Source organism: Polypterus senegalus, chromosome 12, assembly GCF_016835505.1.
Source record: "Polypterus senegalus isolate Bchr_013 chromosome 12, ASM1683550v1, whole genome shotgun sequence".
NCBI lineage: Eukaryota > Metazoa > Chordata > Cladistia > Polypteriformes > Polypteridae > Polypterus > Polypterus senegalus.
This window is the reverse complement of record NC_053165.1, coordinates 156,678,719-156,692,860: the sequence shown is the minus strand read 5'-3', so window position 1 is coordinate 156,692,860 and position 14,142 is coordinate 156,678,719. Positions and strand designations below refer to the sequence as shown.

At 36.4% G+C, this 14,142-nt stretch overlaps 1 protein-coding gene across 1 annotated transcript in view; it reads right to left on the bottom strand.

Annotated features, from left to right (window-relative positions):
• LOC120539995 (A-kinase anchor protein 8-like) overlaps positions 1-11,548 on the bottom strand; it is a 39,765-nt gene extending 28,217 nt beyond the window's left edge. Inside the window, 1 exon segment of the mRNA XM_039770421.1 lies at positions 11,463-11,548. Within this exon segment, the coding sequence (XP_039626355.1) occupies positions 11,463-11,484 (22 nt within the window). The 5' untranslated portion in view covers positions 11,485-11,548.
• Between the last annotated feature and the right edge of the window lie 2,594 nt (positions 11,549-14,142).

The following is a 14,142-nucleotide window of genomic DNA, read 5'->3' as shown; positions in this document are numbered from 1 at the left end:
AATATTCAACTACTACCACGATTTCAGCAAAGGCAAAATGTAGTAAAAAATAATTGGGAGTGCTATTATTATAGTAGTAGCACACAGACTTGTGAAGTATTTTTATTATGAAACTATGAAAAATGACTTTGTAAAGTGCACACTGTAAAAGTGCTACATAAGGACTATATGGAATGTGACAGGCATTTCCTTGGCTTGACAGAGCATCCAAACGATGCTAACATATTTAATTAAAACTGGGTGTAACTATATCCCATATAACAATTTATTTGATAATAGCTATTTTTCATCCAGGGTCTAACTTTATAGTCCAATCCATAGTCACAGTAAGCAAAAATCCTATCCCAGCAGCACTGGGTACAAGGCAGTGTTTGTTACAAAATACTTTTGCAAAGTTAATATATGTTGCCCTTTACGCTGATGTTTATTGAATTCCATGCACATAGCTATTTATTATTTTAATCCACTTTCATCAGATAAAGGGCCAATACATTTCTTTTTCTGAATATGCAGACATCACATATTGTTTATCAGGCATGCTTCACTTTTTTACTGCATTTATGATGTTGACGTTGTATTAATAGTTTCCACATTTCTAATTTTTAAAGCAAACTTCTTTTGGGGAAGTAAAAAATAAATAAATAAAAAGATACAGAATCAATGCATTAAGGAGAGTAGCACAAAAAAAAAAATATCCGTTTCTCAAAAGTGTCGTAAATTAACCCTAAAAAAATAAGCAAGGTTGACTAATTATGAATGTGCTTAGGTCTAACATGCCAAAGTATCTAGGTTTGGAAGGGTGTACCTGAATGGCTTTTTCACCTCAGACAGTAGTTAGCATTAGCTCAATTTTTTTGTTTGCTTTAATATGAACAATATCAATGGAGTAGAAAGTGCAAGATTAGGGCTGAAGGCATTACCTAGTACAGATAAAGGTAAAAATGACAGGCAACTGGCAAATGCAAGCTAGATTCTGGCCTCCTTATTGCCTTAGCTGCACGTACCTCATGTGCCTTAAAAGTATAATACTTACTACGTGGAAGAACCAAGTACAGTAATTATATAGTGCATTAGGTATTATGGAGCAGAAAAAGTGTGTCAACTGATATGTGGGAGTAAATGACAGTTAAGAGTTTTCTCCAGTTTGGTACTTTTTGTTCAATGCACAAAGTATACCATGACACCACTCCTATTACTGGCCTTTCTACATACTTGCACTACCCACCAAAAAGCAATGCCAACCAAAAGAGGCACAATGAAGCATGAAACCTTATGAGACTTTCTGTCTCTCTTCTAATCCTGGCCTTTGCTCCTCTTTTTTGTGAGCTGTTGCCTAAGCGAACTGCCTAACTGTATGGTCTGGAGAGTCTTGTTCCTTGGAGTCTTATGAAATCTATAACAAAGTCGCTTTGGACTAGGCCTCTGAATCCCCTTTCGAGCTCTAAATATGTACTTTCAGACAGGATAATACAACATCTACCAATAGTTCTAGGTGTCCCTCCATCTCACAGTTGTCTTAGCGGAGATAAAACAACTTCTTTAAATCAACTACTTCAAATAATCAGAAATTGAAAAAAAAAAATGCAACAGTCATGCAAATGTGAAAGGATTCTATTTCTTGCATAATGCTCTCCTTCACAAAAACGGTAGAAGTATGCTGTAAACTACATTTGCCAAAAAAAGAACAGAACAATTAGTAGTGAGTTTTAAGATCTACCGGTAGCTTAACACTTTCAAGGCTATAGTCAACATCAACAGATAGGACTTAAGGAGTAGAGGGATAAAACGATTGTTGACAAATTTTAGGTAAGATTGTACAATTTTAATTTATTCTCTAGGAGACAGCTTGACCACAAGATGAAGTCACTGCTGCATACTTCATGCCTCCACTTCCTTACAGCACTGCAAATACCGGCCATTGCAATGATCAGAAGAAATACTCTGCAAGATAAGTTCTGCATATTGTTGAGGACTAAGAGAAGGTTTTGAGCTGCCAGAAGAAATGGAACATAAAGAGATTTGCTGAATTATCCCCAAATGCAAGTGCAAAGAAGGGTCACCGCTTTTCTGATGGGTTTATTTTTCAGGTGCTCTCACATCACAGTTGTGCACATGTACCCAACTTCACCGATTTTGGAAGATACTGATTTATTTATTTATTTATTTTAACCAAATGTAAAGTTAAAGTGACTGACACACCACACTTCAGTTTTACTGTCTTTGATAATGCAGCATGATTTGCCACATTTTAAAATGTTGTTAGTATTACTCTTGGGCAGTGAAGTGATAGAAGTAATAAAGAAAAAGGCAACTACCTGAGAAAAGCAACAAAGTGCACCCCAGGACCAATGGGCCTGTCTTATGCTGGTAGTCTATGTAAATAAAACCTCATTACTCTTTAGAAGTGAGGGCTATCTAAAGTCTATTCTGCTCAGGACTAAACAGGTTTAAGTCAGTCTCTGTAGGATATGACCTTAAATCCTGGGACGCGCTTGGTTGCTTTTCTCTGCACAGTTGTAATTGCTGCTATGTCTTTTCTGTAGCATTGTGACCAGAAATGCACACAATTAATTCAGCAGATGCAGTTTCAGCACAGAAATATACATGTTAAATTAAAAGACACACTAGCATGAATGACAGCCTTTAAACCATTGTCGGGCAACCAGTGCATGCGCCGCGGAATTTTCTAGGGCGCCGCAAAAACATTTGTAAAATATTTAAAATTGCTAGTGTTTTTGAACTTTTGGTTGATTAAAAAGATAATGTTTAAAAAAAATATTTTATGTTGGAAAAACAGATAACGGAACACTTACGAAAATGAAGTTTAAGAAACGCGAGAGACCTTCAAATGATCAACAAGGAAATGCGCGTCTGTCTTTCGAAAATTGATCCTCGCATCAATCTCATATGTGCTGAAAAACAATCTCAACGTTCACATTAATTAAATTTAAGATTTATCCTTTGATCTTTATTAATAAAATGTCTTTCAAACTTGTAAAATTAACTGTTTTTATTGGCGATTGTCCATAGATTGTGTCGTCACGACTTTATTTATGGGCAGTCCCTCAGGTGCGCGGCGAGAGAAAATTTTTGGACTTAGTGTGCCGCAACTTAAAAAAGGTTGCCTTTCACTGCTTTAAACAGTGATGTATACTCAAAGAAGTTACCCAACTGCCAATTAAATTAGTATTGACAATCATAAAAAAATACTAGAATGCAATGTAGCACTTACATTTTAATGTGATAGACATGGAGATTTCTCCAGTGCAGTAACAAATGGGGGGTGCTATAATCTTGAAATGATATTCTGGCATACAGATTATTAAAAATGATATTATAATTGACTACCTAATTCAAATTTACTCTCCGGTGTCTTCCCTCTAGTAACTGGAAAAACACTGCTTAAAATTAGTATTAAAAATTTAAACATCATTATTCCTGTACTGTTAAACTTGGGAGGTTTTTTATTTAAGCAGACTCTTATTTTAAGCTATTTTTGTAACAACACGCATTTAAAACCTGGTATGTCAGAGAATCATATTTACTATTGTAAGATTTATGTCTGCATCATTAGCTGGTTAAAAAAATGACTAGAGAGTAATGTTTAATGGAAGAAGAATCAAAATAATTCAAATTCCAAATGCCACACACACCTGGTGCTTTAACTGCCCAAATCTGTATGTGTGAAATCAATCTTGTAAAGTTTTACATTAATCTATAGGGCTGCAACGATCGTCGACACGGATTTTTTATTTCTGAGAAACAGAACCTTCAATAGAGGCTCCAGTCACAAAGAACCACATTGTTTTTTGTAACTGCAATGCACTACATGAACGTCTGGGGGCAGTATTGTTTGTTAAGAATGCACACAGTCCTACCAACGACGAAGAACGTCTGAGGAGAAGAAGAATGTAGAGGAAAATAAATGTGGTTGCAATGGCAAGTTGGATAGAGTACGGGGAAGGAGATGGAAAAAAATTGAGACAGAAACTTTCTAATGTGAGGGAGCACTTCACTGAAGAAAAAAAAAAGTTGAATGCAGATTATGCAAAGCGGACCTTTCTTTTCACGGCAGCACCACCGTGATGCATGAGCATCTGAAACGCAAGCATCCTGGAGCTGTGATGCCGCCGTCTCTTGAGAATTTATGCTGGCGCTGTTAGTTAGGGTCAGATCAGGAGGGGAGGGGAGAGCGTGAATGAGACTGAGAAAATAAAAGTGAAAAAAGCTAACTTTTACAAGTAACAAATTTACACCCAATCTGTTTGTTTTCAAATAGTATTGCATTAGTGTGATGATGTTTTCTGATTGGTACTATTCAGGTCATACAATGATTTCTTCAAAATGTCACATATATTTGTCTCTTTCTTTTTTTTTCCCCAGTGCTGCGTGCTGACACCAGAAGGCATGAGCTTATTCAGTGCTAGCGGCAGCACGCAGGTGGCTATAACAAGCTTGACCTGGCGGTGATCAAAGCACATGTACTGTGCAAGGCATCTACGCAGTCCACTGAGAAAAGAAGAGCGTTTATGGCTCACCTTGCAGAGGAACATTCTTTCCTCTACATGTCCTGGAGTCCTGTGCCGACTGGGCGAGATTGGGGGAAAAAAAAATGCGGTCACTGATTACAACTGCAAGAAGGTACACAAATGAATATGAATAATGTTGCATCCGTGCCACAATGTTTTCCAAAATGTACTATAAGGTCATAAAATGAATAATTCCAAATATCATATATATCTATTTCTCTGTTTTTTTGTCAGTGCAGCTTTGACATCACGGCCATAAGGCGCACACTAATTCAGCGTAAGCAGGAACACTCAACAAAATTGAATAAAAAAAAAATTAAAAAATCAAGTGACAATAAGATACAAATAAGGCAGATTCGCCAGTGTTTGTGTGTCAGCTTTTATCCATCCAGATTAGAGAATTTCCAGTTCGACTGTCTCAAAACACCACTCACATCTACAGTTATTCCCAGTTTCAGTTAAAAAGTAACAGCGTCAGATCCCTGGGTGGCGGTAGTATGTATCAAGACTGAGAGAATAAAAATGAAAAAAGAAAAAAAAGGTAACTTCTACAAGTACTATACATTTAATACAGTGGCTGTTAAAGACGCAAATCAAATGTATGTGTATATTGTATAATATTAACAATAAGAGCAACTCACTACTTAAAACAGTAAATATACGAGGCAGTCAGAATCGAACTGGGGGACTCTTGATTATAAATCAGCAATTCCTACCGCTGCACCACGGAAAGCTATTGTATCGTCCTTGAACCTTTTGTGAAAGTGTTTATTTGATCTTTGCACATCAGGCTTTACATATTGCCCAGAGGGGACTGGGCGGTCTCTTGGTCTGGAATCCCTACAGATTTTATTTTTTTTCTCCAGCCTTTGGAGTGTTTTTTTTTTTTCTGTCCACCCTGGCCATCGGACCTTACTTATTCGATGTTAATTAATGTTGACTTTTTTTTATTTTTTAATCATGTCTTCTATTTTTCTATTCTTCATTTTGTAAAGCACTTTGAGCTACATTTTTTTGTATGAAAATGTGCTATATAAATAAATGTTGTTGTTGTATAGTTTATGTCTACATTTTGTGATTTATTACTAAACAATGAAAAATGTTTCGGTTTTTAACAATGCATTTTTTAATTAAGTGAAATGTACTTGTTTTGTTTAATGCATTTTTTTATTATGATGGTCAAACTAACATAAAAACATCAGATTATTTTCAAATTCATATGTTTCACTGGTTGTTATTTTAATTTGGTTATTATTAATTTTAATAGTGTTAATGCAGAGACATCAGGGTGACATTCATAGGTTGACAGATGTGAGCAGATAAGGTAAGACATGCACTGGAGCCCAGAACAGGATATGTAACCACAGGTCGCAGGCATCAAAATAGTCCGGAAAGAAATAATCATGACTAATCGAAAAATAAATTGAATGATTAGTCGACTACCAAAATAATCATTAGTTTCAGCCCTATTAATCTATTACAGTATTTCATAACACTTGTAATGTAGCCTCTGGTGTGCCATTTTCCAAGTATCTTCTCCAAGAGATCAGAGTTGGTTATTGCTTAAACTATGTTCAAATCCAGAAGTAGAAAATTAACTGGACTTCCATTACCTGTAGTCAATTAATTGTACCTATTCAAATAAACATGATATGTGTGCTTTTATTACATTTGTTTCATTTTAGGGGTTATAGGAATGAAGGTCAGTAGGAACAAGACAGAATACATATGTGGAAATGAGGGGGAGGTCAGTGGGATGGTTGAGGATGCAAGGAGTAGAGTTGGCGAAGGTGGAGGAGTTTAAATACTTGGGATCAACAGTACAGAGTAATGGGGTTTGTGGAAGAGAGGTGAAGAAGAGAGTGCAGGCAGAGTGGAGTGGGTGGAGAAGAGTGTCAGGAGTGATTTGTGACAGACGAATATCAGCAAGAATGAAAGGGAACATCTACAGGACGGTAGTGAGACCACCTATGTTATATGGGTTGGAGACGGTGGCACTGACCAGAAAGCAGGAGACAGAGCTGGAGGTGGCAGAGTTAAAGATGCTAAGATTTGCACAGGATTAGAAATGAGGACGTTAGAGGGTCAGCTCAAGTTGGAAGGTTGGGAATCAAAGTCAGAGAGGCGAGATTGTGTTGGTTTGGATATGTGCAGAGGAGAGATGCTGGGTATAGTGGGAGAAGGATACCAAGGATAGAGCTGCCAGGGAAGAGAAAAAGAGGAAGGCCTAAGAGAAGGTTTATGGATGTGGTGAGAGGGGACATGCAGGTGAAGGGTGTAACAGAACCAGATGCAGAGAACAGAAAGATATGGAAGAAGATGATCCGCTGTCGCGGCCCCTAACGGGAGCAGCCAAAAGAAGAAGACAACTCATGAACGCAAGTTTAGCTTAAAAAAATAAATAAAAAATGAACAGCACAAGTTCAGCATCTGCATATTCATATTCATATTCATATTCATATTCAGCAATGAAGCATGCTACTATGTCAACGGTGTGTTTTGGCAATTATGCATTTCTGTTAAAACAGTACATGTCATTTATGAGGGAAATGGACTTATGCTTTGAAGCACCGACTAAATGACACCAACTCATTTCAGCCATTGCAGTCAAGCAAAATTGAAATCTTGTTTGAAATTTGTCACAATTGTTGTTAATACTGACAAGGTGCGGTTTCCTTCCAGGTGTTTAAGGTGATTAGAAAATGAATGGATACTTGGATGAACATCTGCAGACATACTCATTACAATCAGAGACTGAATCTGAAGTCTCTATTCCCTTATCAGGACTGTGTAGAACACTATTTTATATTCGTTAATCTTACCATCATTTCACCACCTCTTACAAATTTACGACACTAAAAATTAAACAATTATAACTCACATCTAATTGGTCAAATCATTGTATTCTCAAATGTGCAAAAAACATTTTCTTAATCAATTCTATAATTAGATAAAAAGTAGCAATAACAAAAGCCTGTGCATTTTTGCTTTTTGTTTTCCTCCCACAACCGTGCACCAAAAATTCTTCTGCCTTGAACAAAAAGGATCAGCATATGTGACTTCTGCCATTTCTACCCAACTATTGGTTCTTGTGACACTGCTAATTTGCATACGGGGAAAAACATTTTTAAGCTTTAAGAAATATCTGGATGAGATATTGAGACAACTTTATTTTTATTGGTTAACCAAAAAAAAAAAAAAAACTATAGCTCTACTCTTATTTAACAAATTTCTTATGACTTTAATTCCCTGTTGTGTGAATTGTTTAATTCACCCATTTCCTGGTGGTATTAAATATATGGAAGTTTGTAAATAGCCACACATACCTTTCTGCTTTACTTACGCTTACCTCCTTTAATTAAACATTTAAAGAGTAAATACAAAGTTATTTGAAAACTCTTTGCTGAGTAAATTGTGATTTTTTTGGTTACTGGAGAAACGAAAAGGGAAAACTAAAAAAATACCTCAAATGCTGAGCTATCTTCAAAAGGTACAAGCCATCAAATCCAAACTATGGATGTCCAGGAATGTGTTGTATTTGCCTTCCATGCATTAAAAAACATAGGCCACTTACAAACTGATCTACAAGAACCTGCCAAATCGTAACTTGCCAAGACATTGTGCACCATACTTATATAGAGGGGAAAAAAGGATGCTTGTTCTAAATTCCACATTACATTCAGAATAAGATCATTCAAGTCAAAAACTGGAATGAGTTCCACTATATGGTGGCCTCTACAACTTCCGGTGCTTAAGAATAATTTTTTTGTTCACTTGAAGAATTATGAACAACTAGTGAAATATGCGGACCTACAGTTCTAAAGTAAAATGTCCAGAAAGCTACATATAAACAATAGTATAAACTCTACTTGTCATTTACAAATGTAAGAACTTACACTGGACTATAAATTCTGAACATCTACTCACCACGTTCTGGGCAATTATCAACAAATGGGCTTGCAGGTATCATACTTTAATTACAATGAATTTTTCTGCCAACCACTTCCTAAAACGTTTTGAATGTCCACATTTCAACTAAAGACGAAGATTAAAGTTCAAGACCCTTTACTTTGCAACAAACTGTGTAACAAATGTTAACATTTATATATATTAATACTGGTTGGGCCCAAACAGACTTAGCTTCAGAGCATGTGGTATGGCTGAGGGCCAAATAGTGACAAAATATGGCAGTAGTTGAGAATTCTATTTAACCTGTGACACTTGTGTTTAAGCGTCTTACAGCAAAAATTCCACATCTACACTAACTATGTGGTAAAAGTAAGTAACTCTTGGCACTTGCAACTTTTCTTCAAGAAAAATAATTTATAACATTCAGCAATCAAAAACAATCTGATGATAATGCCATTTTGCAAAAAAAAATGCAGAGATAGACAGAGGAATGACTTCTCCAAGTGGTGACATCTTTATATATAATAAGCTGTCCGTTTGTCTGTATGGAATTTTAAATCACCTGTAGCTCGCAAACCGTTTGAACTATTGACCTGAAATTTGGTACACATATACTATGCGACGGTGGCGCAGTGGTAGCGCTGCTGCCTCGCCGTTAGGAGACCTGGGTTTGCTTCCCGGGTCCTCCCTGCGTGGAGTTTTCATGTTCTCCTCGTGTCTGCGTGGGTTTCCTCCCACAGTCCAAACACATGCAGGTTAGGTGCATTGGCGATTCTAAATTGTCCCTAGTGTGTGTGAGTGCCCTGCCTGGGGTTTGTTCCCGGTGTTGGCTGGGATTGGCTTCAGCAGACCCCGCGTGACCCTGTAGTTAGGATATAGCGGGTTGGATAATGGATGGATACTATGTGATGTCTACTGTCCGCTTTAGAGGTGATGATTGACTTCCGAGGTTATTCCTCTTTTTATTTTATTGTAGAATCAAATCTTGGCAGTGACCAGCAGGGCGGCCTTGCGGCACATGCATGCGGGTGCTATTCTCATCCCTAACACCTTCGCCGTCACTTCCCCTACTCCTCTTTATAACTTAAATCATTCTTGTGGCAGATTAAAGATTTAAGTGCCAGCTTAAGTGAAAAATTAAAGAAAACGCACCAAGTAATTGCAACACAAACACTGACTTAATCAGTTTTAACGGGAAAAGATGCCGACGGAAAGAAGAGAAGCAGCAGCAATAAATGCTCATAGAAAGAGCATGAAAACTACGAATGCTAAAGTCAAGTGTATTCGTACAGTGCACTGTTACTGGTTACAAAATAATAAATAGTTGGTGGATTGGTTAGAGTTGAGAAAGCCAATGCTGTGTTTATGGATTGTAGTTGTACCAGAATCCATATTTTTGATACCCCAAAACTCAAAAAATGTGTTGCCTGGGTTTCACCTGCTCATACATATATATATATATATATATATACATACATACATATATATATATATACACACACATATATATATATATATATATATATATATATATATATATATATATATATATATATATATATATATACACACATATGCACACAGACACATATATATACATATACACATATACATACACATATATATACACATATATACACACACACATATATTATATATATGTATATATGCAAAAATTATTATTATAAAAGCGTGCATTGGGTTTTAGCCACAGTTTTGTATGCAAGTTAGCCTTTCAGACTACCACAAATCCAAAGCAGGGTTGTAAAGAGGATCCGTTTATCACTTTTTTTTTAATGCATGGATAGCTGATAGTTAAACTGAGTTAAAGAGAAAAGTTCAGCTTAAGCTGCTAAAAGGGACCATTTTCATTCATTTTTTGGCTGCAGACGTCTTGGCCATTTCTTTATTACTAAACATAATGCTTTTCATACTACATTTCACATCAGAATTCTTAGCAGGAAAAGAATATAACTGTTTGACTGCGGAATGCATTATTTTGTAGATGGTTGAAAAAAAAAAAGTTACCTTTACGACCTTCGTCTATCATTGTATACTGCAGTCTCCAGGTCGAAGAGTTTACACAGAAAAACTACACACTGCGTAGACCTTGTACTGTACGTATACATTTATTTCATCACAATTAATAGCTGAATCTCGCGAGTCAAGCATTTTGAAAAAAATGAAAATGTAAAGCAACTCAGCATCTTATAATGTAACAAGCAAACTACGACATCTCGGACAAGTAAAATACACAGTTTCAAAGCTAAGCCGCCTTCCAAAAATATTAAGCATATGTTCGGACTGATTTTTTTCTGCCCCTAATAAACTTTGATAATGAATCCAAGTGTGTTTATGTTGACACGAGCAGTTGACGTGAGGGGGAGGGGGCACACGAGGGGGAGGGGGGTGTGGAGCGGCAGCGGCCATTTTGTGTGTTGCAGTACTACAAATAAAACGTACTGTATCTCCATTTTATTCCGGATCAAAATTAATTTATACCTAAAACAACGGAAGCGGACTTCTTTTCTATCCGACTCGCTTATAGGGATGGGGTTAATGTCAATGCGAACGACTGCTAACTGGCAGTTCTTATTAAACAAGCTAATGAGGCGCTGTGTGTACAGAGGCAAACATACCCAGATCCGCCCCCTCCAAAAACTCGAAAACCTACTAGTTACCAACCCCTTTTATCCATAAGCTTTGCAGAAGTATTAAACAGGGGGTGGGGCAATCCACATATAAGTGCAATGCTTATATAGCCTTGTTCATATTGACAGTTTCTCTCTTTCACTATGCAAACCTTGAAAATGCGGAAAGGAAATCTCCAGTTTCGGTTTTCACTAGTGACGATCCATAATCATTTAGTTCTAAGGTACTGTATAAATGTCGTTTAAATTCGATCTGACAGGCATACAGAACAGCAAGAAAGAGTGCACATATACGTCTGAATAATAAATTTAGACTTTAACTGGAGCATAAATATCGATAATGAGCTAAAAGAGTCAATGCTTTCCAACTAACCTGCGTATCCGCTGTTATCCATTTTCGCAGCTTCGAGATTGCACGATTCAAGTTAGGTTACACGGAGAAAAAGATACAACTGCCAGATAGAGCACCGCCCATCCGAGGTTCTTTGCAAGTGCTGCGTATTCTGAACGTTTCATTCAGTGAGCCAACTGTCTATCACTTGTCCCCGTTCTGATTGGATTGTTGCTGCCTTTCTCCCTTTTTTGACTGGCTAGATAAGCGTCATTAAAAAGAAGGCGTTCCATTCCAAGACACTCTCATACGATTGGCTACTAAATTGTTGGAGCAGTTGCGGACTGGTGGGTGTAGTTATCACTGTTTGACAGTTACGATTTTGCTGTGTTGTTGCGACAGTCAGTTTTAATGTTTACGCATGTTATAGCTGATTTTTTATTTCTAATTTGAACATTCTTTTGAAAACATACAGAAGGTTATGCACAATAATGCTCCTATTTAGAAGTAGCACTTGACTCTTTTACGTAAGCGATAGCCTCATACGTACAGATGACAGTACAGAGGCAGCTGTTAATGGATCGTGTGTCTGTGTGTGTTTCTGAACTTGAGGGAGAGCTAAACTTTTAAGTGGCTTTGAAAGTATATGGTAGTGTGCAACCGATTCAGCATAATGAGCGAATCACTGTTTGCTGAATTTTACCGAGTCGAGTCTAGCAGACATCATAACAATGTGCAATATACTGTGCCAATGAATGACATCATGTCAAGGTGTAGTTGTAATTTACAATTATGTGCAATTCTAATTATTTTACATTTCGTATATACCTACACTTTGTTGATTTACTTATAGTTAATTTAGTTCAAGTGTATTTGTAACTTAGCATACTTAAGATTATTATAATTCTCATTTGTATATTTGTGCTTTTTTGTCTTCTGCTGCAACCCCATAATTTCCTTAATAAAGTTTCTATCTATCTATCCAACTGTGATTTTGAAACAAGATACAGATTAAAAAAATATGAAATGTATTTCAGTTGGCAATTAAAATTGTACATTTTATATGTAGACAAATTTAAGCAGTGGGCTAAGACATTTGTTTATATAAGAAAACTATGCAATATTCCAAAAAGCAGTCAACGAAATGTGCTTAAACAGCAAAAGAAAATGCCAGTGTGGTGCACTTATTGAGGACCACATCTTGCATGTCAAAAACCCTCCAAAACAAAAGAATAGAGAATAGAGGTAGGAATGAGTTGTTTTAAAAGTTTACTTATATACAGTGGAGTTGAAATTTCAGCATGGCAAGAAACTCTTTCAGTAAACAAATTGTATTAATGAAAACCTACATTGGAGGAGTGCAACATTAGATTAATATTGAAATCATGTTGTATAAACGTAGAAGCTGTGTGAACCGTCATGTTAAGCAATTTGGCATTCACATAACTATTGAAAGAAATGTATTTATTCTCTTTCCAAAGGTATACTTAAATTGAAAAAATAAACAGCCTGTCCTGAAGAGTCTGATATTGACGACAGGCTCAAAAGAGGTACATTTGTCAATTTATAGAGTTAATTGAGGAGATCAGTTTTAAGGTACTATCTGTAGATCATGCATCCTCATGCTGCAGCTGACTAGACATGGCTTGTGAGATTTAGTGTGTTAGAGTGACATTTAGGCAGTTTTCAATGGAAAGTTTTAAATGCACAGGACATAAAGATACCTAGCAGTTGTGCATAGGAATGTAATGACAACTGCATGTGTACAACATAAGACATAAAAAAGGGTTGGGGACCCAGGAAAAAGTTCCTAATTTATAGCCAGAAAGGCAATATATTGTAGGCAGCGATTATTCAAAAATAAAAGAAGACATGGTAGTGCTTCGACTTGCTTTGGTCACTCACTGGGTGAACTTGATAACATTTCAGCTTTTCTTCAGGGTTATAATTTCCTAGAGACCAGAAAGGCTGATGTTTTCTTGGCTGCAGAAGAAAAGTCAAAATTGTTAGGCTACAGTGTAACCTTTAACCAGGATCCACGTGATATCAACCCCCCTGTAAGGTATAGCAATGGCAATAGTTGAATATTGTATTTGATATATGATGTTTAAACACTGTTGGTTGTTGGCATTATTATACCACAGTCACTAGCCTGTGGGAGCTATACAAGTAAGAATCTCATTGTTCTCCGTACAAAACAATACATTTGTACTTGAAAATGTAAACGTGACTAATGTTTACATGATGTAGTAATAAGTTTAAAATGTGTTTATTACTATTTGATATCCATTTATCGAATAGATAATCAAGGAATTAACATACCACTTTCATTTACATAGAAATTGTAGTTTAATCAGCCTCAGTCTGGTATTTATATTCACTAAATAAACATAAGACTCCTTGTAAACTTTGTCAGTGTAACAGATACATCATTAGTGGGTCATATTAAAAAATAAATACAGATCACAATAATCCTGAGGTCCGATTTGCACTAGTGAAGAAATGGGCCAAATACAGGCTGACAAAGCTTGTGCCAAGTGACAAATGGCCAACAGTTAGTCAACCTACAGAAAGAAGAATAACAGAAGACAAAGTATCTCATGTCCATTAATTGATGAGGAATAGTATTAGACAACCAACTTCAAAACCCATTTGTTTAAAAAAAATACAAAAGGTGTAAAAAAGAGAACCATGCAGACTCCAATGAAGCAGAGGCTGGGAT